The sequence below is a fragment of the Dipodomys merriami genome, unplaced genomic scaffold (assembly GCF_024711535.1).
Source record: "Dipodomys merriami isolate MVZ:Mamm:240054 unplaced genomic scaffold, mDipMer1.0.p SCAF_690, whole genome shotgun sequence".
In the NCBI taxonomy this organism is placed as follows: Eukaryota; Metazoa; Chordata; class Mammalia; order Rodentia; family Heteromyidae; genus Dipodomys; species Dipodomys merriami.
This window is the reverse complement of record NW_027206280.1, coordinates 127,153-144,960: the sequence shown is the minus strand read 5'-3', so window position 1 is coordinate 144,960 and position 17,808 is coordinate 127,153. Positions and strand designations below refer to the sequence as shown.

The following is a 17,808-nucleotide window of genomic DNA, read 5'->3' as shown; positions in this document are numbered from 1 at the left end:
CCTGAGCAAGCCATCTATCTGCTCCACAGGGCCCTAATGCATGTAATCAGGAGAGTGAAGTGCATGCACTCCAGCATGTCTGACAGCCTCCGGCTCTCATTCATTCAGTAAGAATTGTACTGAGATTACACTGTTCAAAACAGCAGGGGATAATTTGGAATAAATGACTACATATGTTTTGTGTGAGTTAACACCTTAGATTTAACTGTACTCTACTTAATTTTGTTAAAGAGTTGCCATTTGTAGGTTTAAATAATGATTACTAAGCTTATTCATTCTATAACTTGAAACTTAAAATTGCTTATACTAAAAAAAAGGGGGGATGAAAAAAGTTGTATTAATAGATGATCATGTTCTAAACCTTAGTACTCAATAGTTTCAGGAAAGATTCACAGGGCTTTACAGCATTTGTAAACAATAAATGTAGGGCTCAATAAACTAAGGGCTGGTGGCTGTCTTTATGAATAATGTTTGATTTATACCCATTTGTTTGGGTATTGCTATGATTGCCTTTTTGCCACAAGAAAAGACCTGAGTAGTTATGACAGAAATGGATGGTACATAATGTGGATATGTATTAACAAGTCCTGTACAGAAAACTTCAGCTAAGACTGATCTTAAGCAAAGGAGGCCTCTGATTACAAACCTTAAATCTAAGACAAATGGAGTCAAAAGACTTGCACATGCACGCATGCACACACACATATACACACACACACACACACAACACAACACACACACACATACATCTGTAGCACCAACATCTGAGCTGAGCATTATTTTATATAGCATCTTCAACTAGAAAGCAGTTTGGGGTGTGTTTTCTGGTGGGGGTTAGACTGAGGATTAAATTCAGGGCTTTGTATTTATAGGCAAGTGCTCTATCACTTGAGCCATGCCTAAAGTCCAGAAAATAAGTTTTTGCAGGTTTTTTGCCTGTAAGTATACAGTCAAGCAGAAAATACCATGATTCCACAAGGTGTTCTTTTTGTTGTTGTTGTTGTTGTTTTATCAGTCATGGGGCTTGAACTCTGGGTCTGGCACCATCCCTTAGCTCTTCAGCTCAAGGCTAGCACTCTATTACTTGAGCCACAGTGCCACTTCTGGTTTTCTGGTGGTTTATTGGAGATAAGAGTCTCATGGACTTTTCTGCCTGGGCTGGCTTTGAGCTGTGATCCTTAGATCTCAGCCTCCTGAGTAGTGTGAGCCACCAGCACTTAGTCACAAGTTACTTTTTAAAAATACAAATATTCTGTTGAAATATGAAATCAGAAAGAATCTCGCAATTATTTTCTGAAGACCTCTTTACCTACACTGCTCAACTCCACCACCAAGTTGCACTAAGTCCACATTACACTTTGTCCATAGAGATGATACACACACACAGACACAAAGACACACACACACACACACACACACACACACTTTATAACTGTGTTTCTTTACTTCCAGAAAGCCTTACCCTGCAGATGTCCACCAGGAAATTTTCAAATAATTTCCACATGTGATTGCTGGTATAAATCTCCTTCATTTCCACCTCAGTATCCACATAGCAGTGATTCAGGAAGTTAATGTATGCAATTTTAACCTGGAAGGCAGAAGCATGCTTTAGTGAAAAGCTAACAATATTTGGAATGGATTAGCTGCATTCTCCTAAAAGTGCAGAGCACAGATCAAAAGTGGATAGTCCATTTTTCCCATTAGCTCTTACTTCTGTTATCTTCTGATATTCTCAAATTTGAAAAAATTTGAGGTAAGTATTTTTCGTGACTTCAAGGTAAAGAATGACGAAAAATTCTGACCATAGGAGAGGGATACATTTGATGACACTAAATTTAAGAATTTCTGTTTATGAGCCAAGCACCAGTAGGTCACGTTTGTAATCCTAAACTACTCAGGAGGCTGAGATCTGGAGGACTGATGTTCAAAGCTACTCAGGGCAAAAAAGGCCAGGAGACTCCATCTCCAAAATAACTAGCAAAAAGCCAGAGTAGAGGTGTGGCTCAAGTGGAGGACTACCAGCCAAGGAACTGAGGGCCCTGAATTCAATCCCTTATGTCAGTAAACGGCAACAAAAATCCTGCCCAGGAGATGGTGCCATTACAAGTTAGATGGCAACGTTGAAAGTTGTGTGCAATGCTGAACCAATGAAGAACTTCTACAACTCCTCACACACACAAGACACCCCGGGAGTGTCTTCTCAAAGGAATACAAACTATCCAAAAGACACATGGAAGAAGACTCTGCCTCATTTAGTAATCCAGGACCCAGAAATTAAAACCATTCTACTACATGATCCCATGTAGCCAAACAAAACGTATTCATAAAAGTCCACAAGGCTGAATGGATAAATAAAATGTAGTCCATCCACATCATGGCGTGTTACTTGGCAATATAAGTGAAGTTCCACAATAAGCTAAAACTTGCATGAGCCTTAAAAAAAAGTATGCTTTTGTTTTTCCCCTACTATCCCTTCCAGTAACAATGCTGGTTAGGGAATGTGCTCATTGCCTTGCTCATGTAACTGTAACCCCTCTGTACAGTATCTTTACAATAAAAATATTAAAACAAATTTTTAAAAGTATGCTAAGTGGAAGAATCCAGTCAGTATGATAGATCCTGATTATACTCAACGTCCAAAAGCAGCAAAGAGAGACTCGTGGCTGGCTAGGCCTAGGGCTACTGGAAGTACTCTACACACCGAGGTGGATGCAACTGTCCTGTGCTTAGATACATGCATGCAGGTGTGTGTGTGTGTGTGTGTGTGTGTGTGTGTGTGTGTGTGTGTGTGTGTGTGTGTGTGTGTGTGTACATATAATAAGCACACACAATATGCAGAACAGTGGAATAGACAGTAACAATTATTTCTTTTCTTTTTTTTTTTGGGGGGGGGGTCTGTTAGTGGGGCCTGAACTCTGGGCTTGGGCACTGTCCCTCAGCTCTTCAGCTCAAGGCTAGCACTCTACCACTTGAGCCACAGTGCCACTTCCAGCTTTTTTTTTTTTCTTATGTGGTGCTGAGGAATCGAACCCAGGGCCTCATGCTTGCAAGGCAAGCGCTCTACCACTGAGCCACCTTCCCAGCCCAAGTAACAATTATTTCTGTGAGAGGGAACAGACTAGGAGATTTTTCATGAGTTAGCCCTTTATGATCTTTCTTTAGCATTTGAGCTTTTCAAAATGCATTAACTGTACAAAATCTAAAAGCATAATGTGATATATGTTTGGTATATACATGCTATACAAGTTATATAATTTCTGTTTAAAATATAAACTGAAGAAAATGAGGGAGGGACACCGTTCAAAAAGAAATGTACTCAGTACCTGACTTATGTAACTGTAACCCCGCTGTGCATCACTTTTACAATAAGAATTTTAAAACAATAAAATATAAACTATATCTGTATATTTAAATAGGTAAGGAAAAATATACACTGTATAATGCATTTCTTTAATTACTAACCTAAGCAAATAGGGCAAAAGGAAGCCTGGATGGAATAATGTCAAAACAAACAGGTATTCTTTAGGGTTGGAGGAATTATAAAATTATTTGACGGTATTAGTGATTGCCCATAATTCTACACTTCTTATAGGGGTAGTAAGATCATTCTGTAGTAAGATCGCATCTCAACACAGTCTTGGTTTTTTTCTGAGATGCGTACTCGAGGCACACAGGTTGAATGTGTACCACAGAGGCTGAAGCTTATCTCCTGCTTTGCTTAAAGGGGCAGAAAGAGAAACTCACAACCCCTCGGTCCTGAGTTTAGGAAAATGTTCCAGCGATGGAAGCTCTTTGAACAGTATGAACTGCAGGCTCATTCACATGTTCTGGTCCCATGCACTATACAAGAGGCAGATACACAGGGCACCCCTGCCCGGCTGGCTCACCTCGGGGATGCAGTCCTCATGGGTGACCACGCGGACGATGTCATCCAGCGGGAGCAGCGAGTTGCACTTGATCTCAGTGTAGACGTTCTTGCCCTCCGTGCACACAGCCAGCAGCTCCACCAGGTGAATGTGGTACATGAGGGGGCTGTTCTCATCCATCCGGTCCCGCTCGGACCGCATCATCTGGATGAGCGTCTGGAAAGAGGCTCTGTCATTGTAGAACACCAGGACGTCCTCTCCTGAATTGACCAGCTGCAGAAAGAACAGAGCGTGTTGGTATCTCGAGCTCAGCACAGTGGCAGTAGCCTTATACAATTCTATGTGCAGAGAGAGATGAAGGCCTTCGCATTTGTCTTCCCAAACCAGTCTTACTATATTCCTCAACTCATCTAGATGTCATTCATTGATAGGGCTGATGGACCAAAAAGCCCCAAACAGCATCATTTTAACCCACAGGTGCAAAACTGTAATGGTCGTCCTAAAAACATACTGAGCCAAAGATACTGCACACAGACATGAATGCATCAAATGGAAATACAGACAACATACTTGCACCAGTATTCCCAAACTGCATTAAGCAGGCTATGATTTTCCCATTTCCCTTTTTCACCGTACAACGCATCCCTTTTCATCCACTGTCATATCTCTTCAATCAAAAATCATTTCTATGACCATCAAAGGTCAAAACATTAACTAGAACTCGGTGTCAGTGGCTCATGCCTGTAATCCTAGCTACTTAGAAAGCTGAGATCTGAGGGTTGTGGTTCAAAGCAAGCCCAGACAGGAAAGGCTGTGAAACTTTTATTTCCAATTTTAACCACCAGAAAACCAGAAGTGGCACTGTGGCTCAAGTAATAAGAGCACTAGCCTTGAGCTGAAGAGCTCAGGGACAGCACCCAGGCTCAGAGTTCAAGCCCCAGGACTAACAACAACAACAACAACAAAAACCATTAGCTGGGCACTGGTGGCTCAGGCCTATAATCCTTAGGAGGCTGAGATCTTAAGATTGTGTTTTGAAGCTAGCCTAGACAGAAAAGCCTGTGAGACTTTTGTTTCCAATTAACTACCAAAAAGCAATGGAAGTGGCACTGTGACTCCAGTGGTAGAGTGCTACCCTTGAACATAAAAGCTCTGGGATAGTGCTCAAGACCTGAGTTCAAGCCCCAGTACCGATAAAAAAAAAAAAAGTCAAATAATTTCTCTTGATAATGTGTCACCAAATTGAGGTATCTTCTAATAAATATATATCAATTTCAGCACCACATAAAATATAGATTTTTGTTTAAAGCTGGCACCAAAGTCAAAATGAACGTGGTCAATATTACTTATTAACAACTGACTTGCATGAGCTCTGATTAAGTGCCAAATTCCAAATACACTTTCAGCAGGAGACCCAAACTCGTTGTGTCTCAGTTTCTCCATAGAGATGTGGACAAATATAACCTCTGATGCTGAGTGCTGTTGTGTAGAATAAGTAAATGATTTTACATTCAAACTGTTTTGACTAGTACAATAAGCTGCCAGTAGTGTTAGCTAGTCTTACCTTCACTATTTCACTTAATGCACATTAATTTCTGCTGCATATTCATTTACAGAAATGCTTCACTGAGGGTCTGAGATGTCTGCACTGCCAGCATTCATATCCTAGGGTGGGACCAACTCAAAATCACACTGCAGGACTGCCACTGGAATCACACTGGTGAGTGGGATTACAGATCCAAGTATCGTGAGCTCACTGGAGACTTCCTTTGTGAAAAGGCAGAAGGACTAAATATGTGTGGAAGCCATTCCGCCGTGACTGACAGGGTGGGTCTTTCTGATCAAAGGCAAAAATCCACCCAGATCCAAAATGAACCAAATAAAACTGCATTGATTCCACACACCAGTTGGCTCCTCATGAGAATCAACAGGTGAAACAACTTGGAGTTAGCTAATCGAGTGAGTAATTAAAGAAGTTCCCATTCACAAGAAGGAGCCCTGTTCTAGCTGATTGAGCACTAACCACATCTAGTCCATTTGGGTACACTGTTTCTCTTCCTTTTTCCTTCTGAGAAGAATCCAAAGCGAGGGTCCTTATAAGATTTATTGCTCAGGAAAATCGGATCAGCCGCCTGCCTAAGCCCACAAGTAGGAAATTATAGACACAATTACATTCTACCCATACAGCAGAGGTGCCCCTTCCTACCGAGAAGATTAAATAATTTTCAATTCCCACAGAACCCCAGGTGGAGAAGGTTGTAGGAAAGAGGTCACGGTCACCTCAGCCATGACCATGTCTTGGCACTTCTTAATGAATTTCCCTTCCGCCTTGACGATTGTCTGCAAGAACTTTATATACTGGACGTTCCGCCCATGGGTCTCGATGCAGTGGACAAAGTGCTGGACCACTCGCTCGTTGATCTCACTGCAAAGCTGGAAGTTGTTCATGAAGATGTGCTGCATTGTCACGGCCTCCAGGATCTGGCACGACACAAGGGCAAGAGCAGAGGGGAATGCTCAAAATGGGGCTGGGGCAGATTAGAAAAGGAGGGAAAGAAAAGCCCATTGCACACACACACCTGCACACACTCACGCACACATGCACACACGGAGGCTGCATTCTCACATTTGTACTATCTTCTGTTTTAGTAAACAGTAAAATAAACAAATAGCGCAATGGACTACCAAGGAAACCTCAGCACCCAGATCAGGAAACAGTATAGGCCTCGTCTATACCCCATGCCACTGTTTCACTGTAACCACAGGTCAGTTTGGCCTGTCCTTGAACCCTGGGCACTGGCCCTCATCAGGATGTTGTTTTGTTTTGCTGCATGGGAATCATCTATTCCATTTCGGATGGGCCCCTGGGGGAGGACCCCGCGTTAACACCTACTGATGGTATTCATTTGACAATGGTACCGACAGTGCTGCTCCAAAATTTCTGTCTGTATCTTCTAGTCAACAATATACACATTTGTGTACACTGGAATTAGACTCAAGAATGGACTTGGGGGGTTTAAGTATTAATGTTAAGTATGCCAAACAGCTTTAGAAATGTTAGGTCCACATTCTACAAACATCTACAATTCTGTACCTTGTTACTGTGGGTCTTTTGAACTTTAGTTGGAATTTATCACGCATATGTACAACACTTGATTCAGCTCATGGCTGACTGTATGTGTGCCCTGTCATGTGAACCGGCCTTGTGGATATTCTCTATGAAGGAGTGTCTAAGTTTTTCTGTCCACTTGTAGAAGTGAGCTGTCTTTTTTTGTTATTGAATTTATAATTTTTTTAAATTTTTAAATTTTAAAATTAATGAGTTATTTATGGACACATTCAATGGAAATGCCTCTGGATGCTCTCATGGTGACATCTGATGAAGAAACGTGTGTTCCTTTAAAATCAGGGCTGTTTACACAGTGTGCTTACTATTACTACACAGTCATGAAGATATTCCTGTGTTTCAGGGACTTTATTTTTCATTTTTAACCAAAGTTTCTGAGGCCTACTGAGTTTTAATGTTTGGTGGGAGTAAGGGCTTCAATCTTTACTTTTTTCCTTTTCTTGCCAAGATGTGTCATGCTCATAAACTGACATGCTGAATGAAACCCTTTGGTAAAACTGAAAATATAATTAAAATTACAACCAAGATGTGGTATTACCCTACCAACCAGCAGTCCTTTTTCTGAAAGGCGTCATTACTGCTCATGAATGCATGTATGCATGTATAAAGATGTACTCTGCTGTTATTATTTACAAAGCCCCCAAACTGAACATTGGCTACTCATATGGGGATAGTTTTTTAAAAAGTCACATCCACTTTATTCAATGCCACTTAGCTATCGAAAAGAGCAAGAAAAAAAATTATTTCTGATTTGCAAAGGCATCCAATTACATGCTAAATGAAAAAAATCCTATATAATATAAAGTGGGGCACTGTTTTGCTCAAATGTGTAACACAGATATGCTGCTGTATGTATACTATATACTTGGTGAGGTGATAAGACTTAGCAATTCTCTTTTGCTTTCCTTAAGTAAGAGATGCTAAAGCTGGGTGCTGGTGGCTCACGCCTGTAATCCTAGCTGCTCAGGAGGCTGAGATCTGAGGATCAGAGTTCAAAGCCAGCCCAGGCAGGAAAGGCCGTGAGACTTTTATCTCCAATTAACACTAGAAAACCAGAAGTGGCACTGTGGCTCGTGATAGAGCGCTCGCCTTGAGCTGAAGAGCACAGGGACAGCGCCCAAGCCCACAGGTCAAGCCCCACGACTGACCAAATAAAAAAAGAGAGATGCTTATTAGGGGAAAAAGGGAGAGAAATGTTATCTTATTTTGCCCATCATGTGCTCCTTCCTCCCCAGCCTCCATCCCTACTCCCAGGGTGGGGAGTATTTACAACCTCCTGGCAGCCAGTCACAATGCTCCCCGCTTTGGAATGGACTGTATTGTGACAAGACCCAGAAGGCAGCAGAACACACCGATCCTCCACATCCGCCCTATACAGGTTCACCAACACACTCTGCCTTACCCCTGGATTGAGAAACAGGTTGATGTGTTTATGCAGCAAAGCTTGATTCTGCTGGTTGCCCGCGCAGAAATTCTGTAAAAACTCATGAGCCAGCCTCATTATCTCCTGCATCTTGGTGTCTTCGGCCTGTGCGGGAGGACAGAGATGAACAGCACTGATTGTTAGGTCAGGACAGGAGTTCCTGCTCCGTGCCAACAGCTGCTAGCAGGGGATCTGGGCAGTGTGTACCAGGGATGCTGCGTGCAAACTCAGGTGCTAGAATGCGCTGTCCAGCAATCGCTGACATTCACAGAGATGGCTGACAGCAAGGCAGAGCCCTCCTCCTACCTGATGCAAGGCCTCACTCCCCAGTTTTCAGGCTCACCTTGTCAACGGCCCCAACCTACTGGAAAGTCCTTTGATTATGAACCACAGCGAGTGCACCTGCCATCTCCTTTCCTTGTCACCTCAGGCACTTATTTAAACCAAAGATTTAGTTTTCCTATCAACATGATGGATATAACAGCTGTCCAGGAACTCCACACATGAACACATGGGATTTTTGCTACAGAGATTAAAAGCATTTTATATATTAAATTTTTTCAGTATTGTGTGAAGAGTTAAACATCTTGTCACAAGGCGGCAGTATAAAACCTATGGCCACTCCGCCCAATTCTAAATATGCCAACATTTCAGATTGTAAAAACAGAGCGAGAAAGAACACCCTGATTGCAGATGACCCCACCTGGCCCTCCCGCTCACAAGGGTCCTAGGACCCCTCCGTCCATGGCCTCAGCCGCAGGCAGCACAGGGGCAGGGAAGAAAGCGGCAGGGAGGAGCCATAGGTCCCCAGACCCACTTTCCTCCCACGTGAACAACTTCCTAGCTGTGTGCCCGGGAACAACCATCCACTTCCCCATCTGTACACGGAGATGATAAAGCACACATCTGACACGATTGCTACACCAGCTGAGAAAAATGGAATGCTTAGACAATGCTTATGGAGTACAGGCAAGCAATTGGTGCTGATCTAGACTGAGAGCAGTCAACTTCTTACCGGGCAAGATAGTGTTTTAGGCTGGGTGTGTCAAGAAACAAAAACAAATAAATACATTCCTCAGGTACTAGTGTAACTATTGCAAAATGTAACAGCCATTCCCAGCGGGATAAAGGCGAGCACTAAACTGGCTTTGGCTCCTATTTATAGTATGTGAGCCTCTGTGCATGTACATACGCATGCATACACACATCATGTCCTGCCCTTCAACTATCACTTCCAAACCCATGTACATTAACACTGCTCAGTCAGAAAACTGACGACAGAACAAGACCAAGCGACAGTCAGCAAGTATCTCCTCATTCTCTACATGTAAGAAGAAGATCAACTTAGTCCAAAAGTTTGGGCGACCTGCACACCACATTAACTGTAAGTTAGCTACATCGCTGACCTATTAGCAGGGTCAAGCCTGTGGCTGTCTGAAAGACCTGACTCACTCGAATCGTATGTACCCCACAACTGAGGAGGAAGCTTCTTTGCACAGAACTCCTGAGATAAGAGGCACCAGGGTGGAGTAGGGTTGGACCGACCCACTACCGATAGCTGTGTCACGAGTCACCCTAGTCCACTGATGATGACATTACCACCTCAACTGCTCAGCTGTAAGTCAGCAGGATGACACGAATTAAGGAGAAAAGGCTGAGCACCATGCCAGCCACCAGTGAGCTTCTTCAGGAAATACTTTGGGACAAGTCAGCCTGAGTCTAAGCCCATGGACTCCAAGCCTGTACTGGCCTCAGTCTTCTCATCTGTCAAGTGGCAGAACACAAAGCCTCCCTGGGTTTTGCTGCTTGACTGCATGTTTTCATCAGGCTTTGTCAGTTGACGCAGATGCCCAAGTAGACTGGCTCCTGCCCCCCTAAATACAATTTTTGCCACCAACTACAGAGGACAGTGTGAAACATAGGAGGTAAAGTGTAACTTCTAGCAGCCCAAAAAGAGACCCTAATGCCGCTTGATAGGTTCAAATTCCCAGACATCAGTGTACTCATGTGGCCCTCGGGAATGCACTGAGTACCGTGTGGTTCTTAGCTTGGTCTTTAGGGCTGCCAAAGAAGTTACATAGCACTGCTATTTGCAGGTACAGTTCTGACCTGTGATGCAGACCAAGCTGTCTTTTATCTGGCAAGCTTGAGAGTGAGGAAGGAAAAATGGATTCCTCTTTGTGGAATCTTTAAATTGGTGTGTGCACGCGCATGTGTGTGTCACACAAATTACCTGAACTGCTTTATGGCTACAACAGTTACGTCAGCTGTATGCCTCCCCCCTTAGTAACTAAGCATGACAGGCATGGGCTTTGAGCCCTGATGCTCCAGGGAGCCGCCACGCACCTTCTCGTAGGGGATCTGCAGCAGCTCCAACACCACGGCGTGTGCACCCATGTTCCGCAGCAGCCGCTGCTGCTGCTTTCTGCTCTTCCTCACCGAGGCGCTCTCTTGGACACAGAGTTTGCTAAGTCGAATCAGGATCTGGGGAAAAGAAATTGACCTCAGAAAAGTAGGAACTAGATAGCCGGGAAAGCCATCGCAGGGTAAGGATCATAAGACATTACAGACTAAAACAAGGAAATTCCTCCAATATGCAGTATTGCTCTTGGTTGCAATAAATCAAATCCATGTTAGACGAACACTGCATATTGCAGAATAAGCAGGAGATCATGCTTTGCCAACAAATGGGAGAAATTCATAGATCACTTAATCACTTAAAATCAAATGAGCTGAGCCAGGCACCAAATAGCTCAACATCTGAGTAATGCTACTCAGGAAGCTGAGATCTGAGGATCATAGGTTGAAGTCAGTGTGGAAAGGAAAGTCCAAGAGACTCATCTCCAATTAACCACCCCAAAAAAGCCAGAAGTGTGGCTGTAGCTCAAATGGTAGAGTGCCAAGCTGAACTAGAAAAGCTAAGGAACAGCACCCAGGCCCCAAATTAAAGTGCCAGTACCAACACACACACATACACACTTATATGAGTGACATCAATACTAACACCTGTAGATAGCCTTGCTGAAAGGTAAAAACACAAAAACACAAAGCTCAGCTGCGCATCTTCAAACTCCTTTTGCAAAGATTTCTAAAGTCAAGCATGGAGACAAAGCCTTGGCAGTTCTATCAGTTAATCCTTCATTCTACTGCAACGCTTTAGAAACAGGTGGTACCTATAAAAAGACTTCACCTATAAAAGGGAGGAACTGAGGGCACACAAATTTAAGTAGCGCAGCTGGGTTTCATGTTTGGACAAATGTAAGAACCCATGTCACACTCAAACTACTTTCTCCCTGCTCACTTTAACATGAAGAAAAAAGCTAAAGTGTTTGTGCCCTTAACTTGCCTAACCACAAAGTAAAGCTCCTTAGAGAATCAGTAAGGAAGGAAAACAGTGAGGGGAGCACTTACCTCTTTCACCACTCTGTAGTTGTAGCTGCTGGTGCTTTCGTGCTTCTGTGACTTGTTATTCCCCTCCTAGGGACCAAAATGGACACAGATGTGATTTGGACAACTCTTGGTCTACTATTGGATTGCTACGGTCAGTACCACACTTGAAGAATGGGAGTTCTGCACTGGTTCCCAACCTTTACATTGGAAAACACTACTTATACCAGGACATCTGCTTACACTCAGCTCCCCTGGCCTGGCCAGGCCATTGCCAGAGAACATCTCCCGGCAGCTGTGTGAGGAAACCTGGTGCTAATTCACTCCACAGCCAAGTCTCTTCTATGTGGTCCAGGGCAGCCCAGAAACAGGGCTAGACTTTAAATTGGTAGTTTACTTTCCATGAGAATACCTGTCTCCCTCACTACTTCATAAGCAGTCTCGTAAGGGGGGAAAAAAAAGAAGGAAAAAAGAAACCTATCCCATAAACTGTACTTAATCTAACTAAAAACTGAACAGGAAGCTTGTTTGGAGATGCCTGTCCACCCCAGGGCAGCCTCGCTCGTGCGTTTGGCTCACCTCGGCTTTCTTGTGCTCGTTTTCACCAGAGACACCCTCCATGGGCTCATCGGGGCCCTGACCTTTGTACACCCAGAGCTCCGACTTCTCCACAATGGACCGCAGCTGATCCAAGTCCTGTTTGATTTGTTTGTAGTTGTCCACGTCTTGGCTCGTAACCAGCAGTTGGACCTTAGTGAACACAATCCGTTAGCTGGAGGTCTTTAAGGAATGCTAGCTGTTAGGTGCGAACTGCAGGGGCGTGAACGTGTCTAGCACGGGACCCACCTGTTTGAAGGCCTGAAGGACCTCCTGCCTCTGACTGAAGTGCCGAAAGAGGAGCTGCAGGGCCCCAGACACCAGGGGTGGGTAGTCGTGCATCGTCAAGTGCAGGAGGACGCGGAGGAAGGTTCTGCCACCGTGATCGTCCAAGTCCAGTGGGGTGTTCTCCTCACTGCCGGAGCACAGGGGAAGGGGATAGGACAGATGAATTACAGATGTCTCATTCACTCACACACGGGCACACGCACACATGTGCACGCGCAAGCACACACACACACACACACACACACACACACACACACACACACACACACACACACACACACACACACACACACACACACACACACACACACACACACACACACACACACACACACACACACACACAGGCCCTGCCATACCCAAGCTAGATTCTAACACTTTAGTCCATTTCATGAGACTTCACTTTTCATCAGCTCTTTTCACAGCCTCCATTTATCTTCAACTATATTGTGAGTGAAAGGGACAATTAAGAAGCTCTAATTGCCAAATTTTAAACAAATGTCCTTATACTCCTAAACTGACAAAACTGGTATTACAATCTGGTACTCAACACCTAGACTCTAGTATAGACTACAGTGTTCTCCTTCAGAGAAATGAAAATGGATGTGATTTCCTATTTAATTGTGTACTGAAGACACTGTAAACGCAATGTTCATCCATAGAGATAAGACTTTTAATTGCTAGCTGTTAGAGATCTCAGTTTATGGTAAACTCACTGATCAGACACTGGGCTGAGTGGCAATGCAAAATGGCCACACACCTGCCCAGGTAAGGTGGCACACACCTTCAATCCCAGCTACTTAGGAGTGGAGACAGGAGGGTCACAGTTCAAGAATAGGTCATGCAAAAAATCAAAAGTGTGTGAGACTCAATCTTAACCAATAAAAAGCTAGGCAGAGTGGTTTTAGAGAAATTATAGAGAAGGATGGTAGTTCAAGACAGCCCAGATAAAAAGTGAGACTCTATTAGAAAAAAAAAAAAAACTAAAGCAAAAGGGCTGGGGGTATTATCTCAAGTGGTAATGCTTGCTTGGCAAGCAAACAGGCCTGAGTTCAAACCATATAACACGCATACACACACACACACACACACACACACACACACTACATCTTATCAAAAACTGCTAATTCCTATTTCATATGTTTTGTATTAACCACAGAGATGAATTGTTAAATGAGTGGTCCCAACAAATTGGGCCTTTGCATCGTTCCCCTCACGAAGAACTGCTTTGGCCAACAGCACATTGGTAAAGACAATGCAAGCAGGGTGTAACTACTGCTTGCACCCTTGTGGCTTGTCATTTTGGAACATCTGCTCTTAGAATGAAGTCACCATGCTGCAAAGAAGCTAAGCTATCTATGAGGGCAGAGGGTAATGAGATTCAAACCTTGCAAACATCCTACACAGGTGCCAGAAAGGGGAGTAAAACAACTTGGATGTGCGAATGAACTCCAGAAACGACCTCATGAGACCTGCACAACTAACACAAAAACCAGAAGAACCATCTGGCTTAGCCCTACTCAACCCTGGGAAGTGTGAGAGGAAATCAATGCTTTCAGTTTCAATTTCTTGACTTTCTTTGGGCGAAAGATACAGTAGATAATCAAGCCAAGCACATTAATTATAAGCACTATAGGGTAGTCATACCAAGTTTTATGTTTATAGGTACTGGAGTTCACAATAATCATAATAATAATAGTATAAGTTAAAGTTGAGGACTGTGACATTTTAAACAGGGGTTCCTACTAGGAAGGACAAACAAAAAGAAAACTGCGTTTTCTTCTTTTCATAGCTTGTAAAGAGTACAGAGATAAAGGATAAACTGTAGCCTGCCAGGTAAGAAGGGTAAGATGCTACTTAACTGGGTTTTTTTGCCTCCTGCCTCCCATTTCTTTCTTTTGTCCCTATTTCCTCACTACTTAAAAAATAACTTTGTAGGGCTGGGAAGGTGGCTCAGTGGTAGAACGCTTGCCTTGCATGCTCGAGGCCCTGGGTTCGATTCCTCAGCACCACATAAGCAAAAAGAAAAAAGCCGGAAGTGGTGCTGTGGCTCAAGTGGTAGTGCGCTAGCCTTGAGCTGAAGAGCTGAGGGACAGCGCCCAGGCCCAGAGTTCAGGCCCCACGACCGGACTCAAAAGAAAACAAATAGTAACTTTGTAATCCTGAGCCACATCTTTCAATCCTTCCTGATCTGGGCAGGAAATACACACACACACACACACACACGCACACGCACACGCACACGCACGCACGCACGCACGCACGCACCACATTCAGCCATCAGAGACAAGCCCCAGAGTCCTCTCCAAAGAAGGCAGCCACACCACCTGAGCCCCCGAGCTGAAGAGTTGCTAATAAGGTCAAGGAGAAGCCTTAGAAAATTCTAGAAGAGCCACTCCTACATCACAGAACCCCTTACAAGACAGTGACTGAAAGTAAACTTTCCTCCCTCCAAAGATGCCTTCCGCTTGTTCTTCAATGTGTTCAAAGTCTAGAGCACCTGAAAAGTGAGAGAACATAGCTTTAATACGGCAAGGTCTGAAAACAAGCTGTGGTGAATGCACTCCAAGTCCTGTCAGGGCGAAGCTGCGGGGCTAGCCCCAAGTCCTCCAGAACCACACACAGCAAGGCTCCACGCCTGGGTAGCCAGGTGATGCCGTTCAATGTCCCACCCTCCCGCCATTTTTCCCCTTCCTAAAGACAGTGACAACTTCCTTCGGAGGAAGTCTGGGGCTCTGTAGAGGGGTTAATTCTACCATTACCCTTCCTCTTACCCTTCTCCACTATTTTCTAGGGAGGAAGAAACTTCCAGCATGAGTAAAAAGTTGCTCAGGGACAATGAAGTCTCCTGGAGAGTCTTTGTCATTTTGCTTGTTTTCAGGGGGACTTTGTGGGTGACCACAATACTAGAAACCTCGGCCATTTAAGTATCCAAGACACGAGGCAGTAAGATCTCTCGTGGCAGCAATCTACAATTGTCCCAATCTTTTCCTGCCCCAAGTCTCAAGATCCTGTCCTTAAAATACAGTAACCCAGCAGTGGTACTTGCTAGACACTACGTTGAAAATGAACTATACAATTTGTGGGTGTGAACGGGAGGCAAAAACTAAGATAGTGATGGAAGAGCCATACTATCCAAAAAGAAATGTACTCATTACCTGACTTATGTATCGGTAACCCCTCTATCATCACCTTTATAATAACTCTTAAAAAATTAAGAAAAATAAAATACAATTATCCTCAAAACATATTCACTAGCTGGGCACCGATGGCTCATGCCTGCAATTCTAGCTACTCAGGAGGCTCTGAGGATCACAGTTCCAAGCCATCCCAGGCAGGAAAGTCCATGAGACTCTTATCTTCCAGAAAACGGGAAGTGGAACTGTGGCTCAAGTTGTATTTACCTTGAGCTGAAGAGCTCAAGGATAGTGCCCAGGCCCAGTGTTCAAGCCCCACGGCCAACAAAAAAAAAACAAAAAACAAAACGCAAAACTCATTCACCTTTTACTATTTTCAGGTGGAGAGCCTCGTTTCCTGCCAAAGGCCTTTTGGGTATTTATAACATGACTAGGAACCATACAGAATTATCAACACAGGTAGCCAGGCAGTGGGCAGCCAATGAGAAGTTTATGTGCCTGTCCTGTCATGCGCCAAATGGTTTTGCAGGTCACAGAAGGCTCACGGGCAGTCTGATGCTTCACACCCCTGGAAGGCTATTTGGGTTCCCCAGTTTTCTTTATACCCAGGCCCCACTCCATGACTGCAATTCCATTCTGCGTTCACTAACCTGGTACATTACTTGGCCCTTCTTGGCTGCTATTTCCGGAGGACGTTTCTGAAGTCTGGGAATTGCTTTCATCAAACTCTCGTTTAAATATACACAGGAGGCAGGAGATCCTATAATCCAATCTCACATTCAAAATAAACTGAAGATTCAAGTGGAAATGGAAACAGATTGGTTACATTAACGTACCACCTTTGACGCTTTGCCAAGCCAAGCCACTGCACTCTGGTGAGGCCTGGTATCAGCTGCATCAATTACATTAAGCAACAACTGAGCCAAATATTTGGCTTAGATTTCAACAGTCATTTTAATGCCAGCAGACGTCCGTGGGGGCCTATCAAGCCAGCCCACAGCACCTTCAGCTCTAGTGTCAACTTCAGTAGTTTGCCAATTAACAATGGGAATAGGGCATTACTTGCTCTCTGTCCCACCCTCCAAGAAATAAAACTTCATTTCAGCAAGGATTAAATGCCTACACGTACCCAACACAAGTTGGCTCAAGGAATGAAGCTGACTGCTTTAAATTTAGACCTGACAAAAAGAAATTTTGTTTACAACTGTGAGTGAGCTTGGTTTAATGTTTTCAGTATGCTTCTTGCTGTCTGTTCTGATTTAGGCATGGCCCTGGGCTTCTGATTCTTTCCTTCTATAGTCCAGCCGAGTCACTGTCCCTACCAGCGTTATCAGGGCCCCACAGACACAGCAACCAGATGGCACCATTTAAGGACCCTCCCTCCCTTCCTCCCTTCTTCTCTTTTCTTTCATTCCTTCCTTCCTTCTTTCCTTCCTTCCTCCCTTCTTTCCTTCCATCCTTCCTTCCTTCCTTCTTTTCCCCTTGCTTCCCCCAAGCCTGCTCAGCAACCTTCCCCAATCTTAGGGGTCACTTTTTCCAGACTAGAACACAAGGCTGACCTGACTATTGAATCTATGGTTTATTCCCAAGTCTCAAAATCAGCATTATGCAGAATGGTGATGGCTACATCTAGGTGTCAACTTGAAAGGGTTAAAGGAGTCTGAGATGGCAAGCAGAGTGAATGCTTATAGCACTTTTTGGTGAACTGGCTGTAAAGATGCCTAGAGGAGTGGGAAGATGGGTAGGGAACCACTGCTGAGCGTTCATTTTTGCCATATGTCTCTGTGAGATTACAGCATTTTTGCATGGCAAATAGAAGCAATTGTGTAAAGAAGAAAAACTTGTTGAAATAGGACAGAGAATAATCCTAAGAAAGCCAAGTTCTTGTGTTGTCTGGTGGGGAGCCAGAGACTATGGGGAAGGTTTCCGCTAGGTGGTGCTCTTCTCCTTCTGCTCTAGGTGATTTATGCCTCAGCAAAGTTC

General features: G+C 44.0%; 1 protein-coding gene across 7 annotated transcripts in view; it reads right to left on the bottom strand.

Annotated features, from left to right (window-relative positions):
• LOC138816317 (inositol 1,4,5-trisphosphate-gated calcium channel ITPR1-like) overlaps positions 1–17,808 on the bottom strand; it is a 275,135-nt gene that overhangs the window by 136,329 nt on the left and 120,998 nt on the right. For all 7 annotated transcript variants that reach the window (XM_070006010.1, XM_070006011.1, XM_070006012.1 and 4 more), the window contains 10 exons: positions 16,476–16,614; positions 15,130–15,188; positions 12,650–12,811; positions 12,383–12,553; positions 11,828–11,893; positions 10,763–10,900; positions 8,396–8,521; positions 6,147–6,347; positions 3,888–4,139; positions 1,463–1,588 (listed from right to left, as the gene is read on the bottom strand). In XM_070006010.1, the coding sequence (XP_069862111.1) occupies positions 1,463–1,588; positions 3,888–4,139; positions 6,147–6,347; positions 8,396–8,521; positions 10,763–10,900; positions 11,828–11,893; positions 12,383–12,553; positions 12,650–12,811; positions 15,130–15,188; positions 16,476–16,614 (1,440 nt within the window). The remainder of the gene's footprint in view (positions 1–1,462; positions 1,589–3,887; positions 4,140–6,146; positions 6,348–8,395; positions 8,522–10,762; positions 10,901–11,827; positions 11,894–12,382; positions 12,554–12,649; positions 12,812–15,129; positions 15,189–16,475; positions 16,615–17,808) is intronic.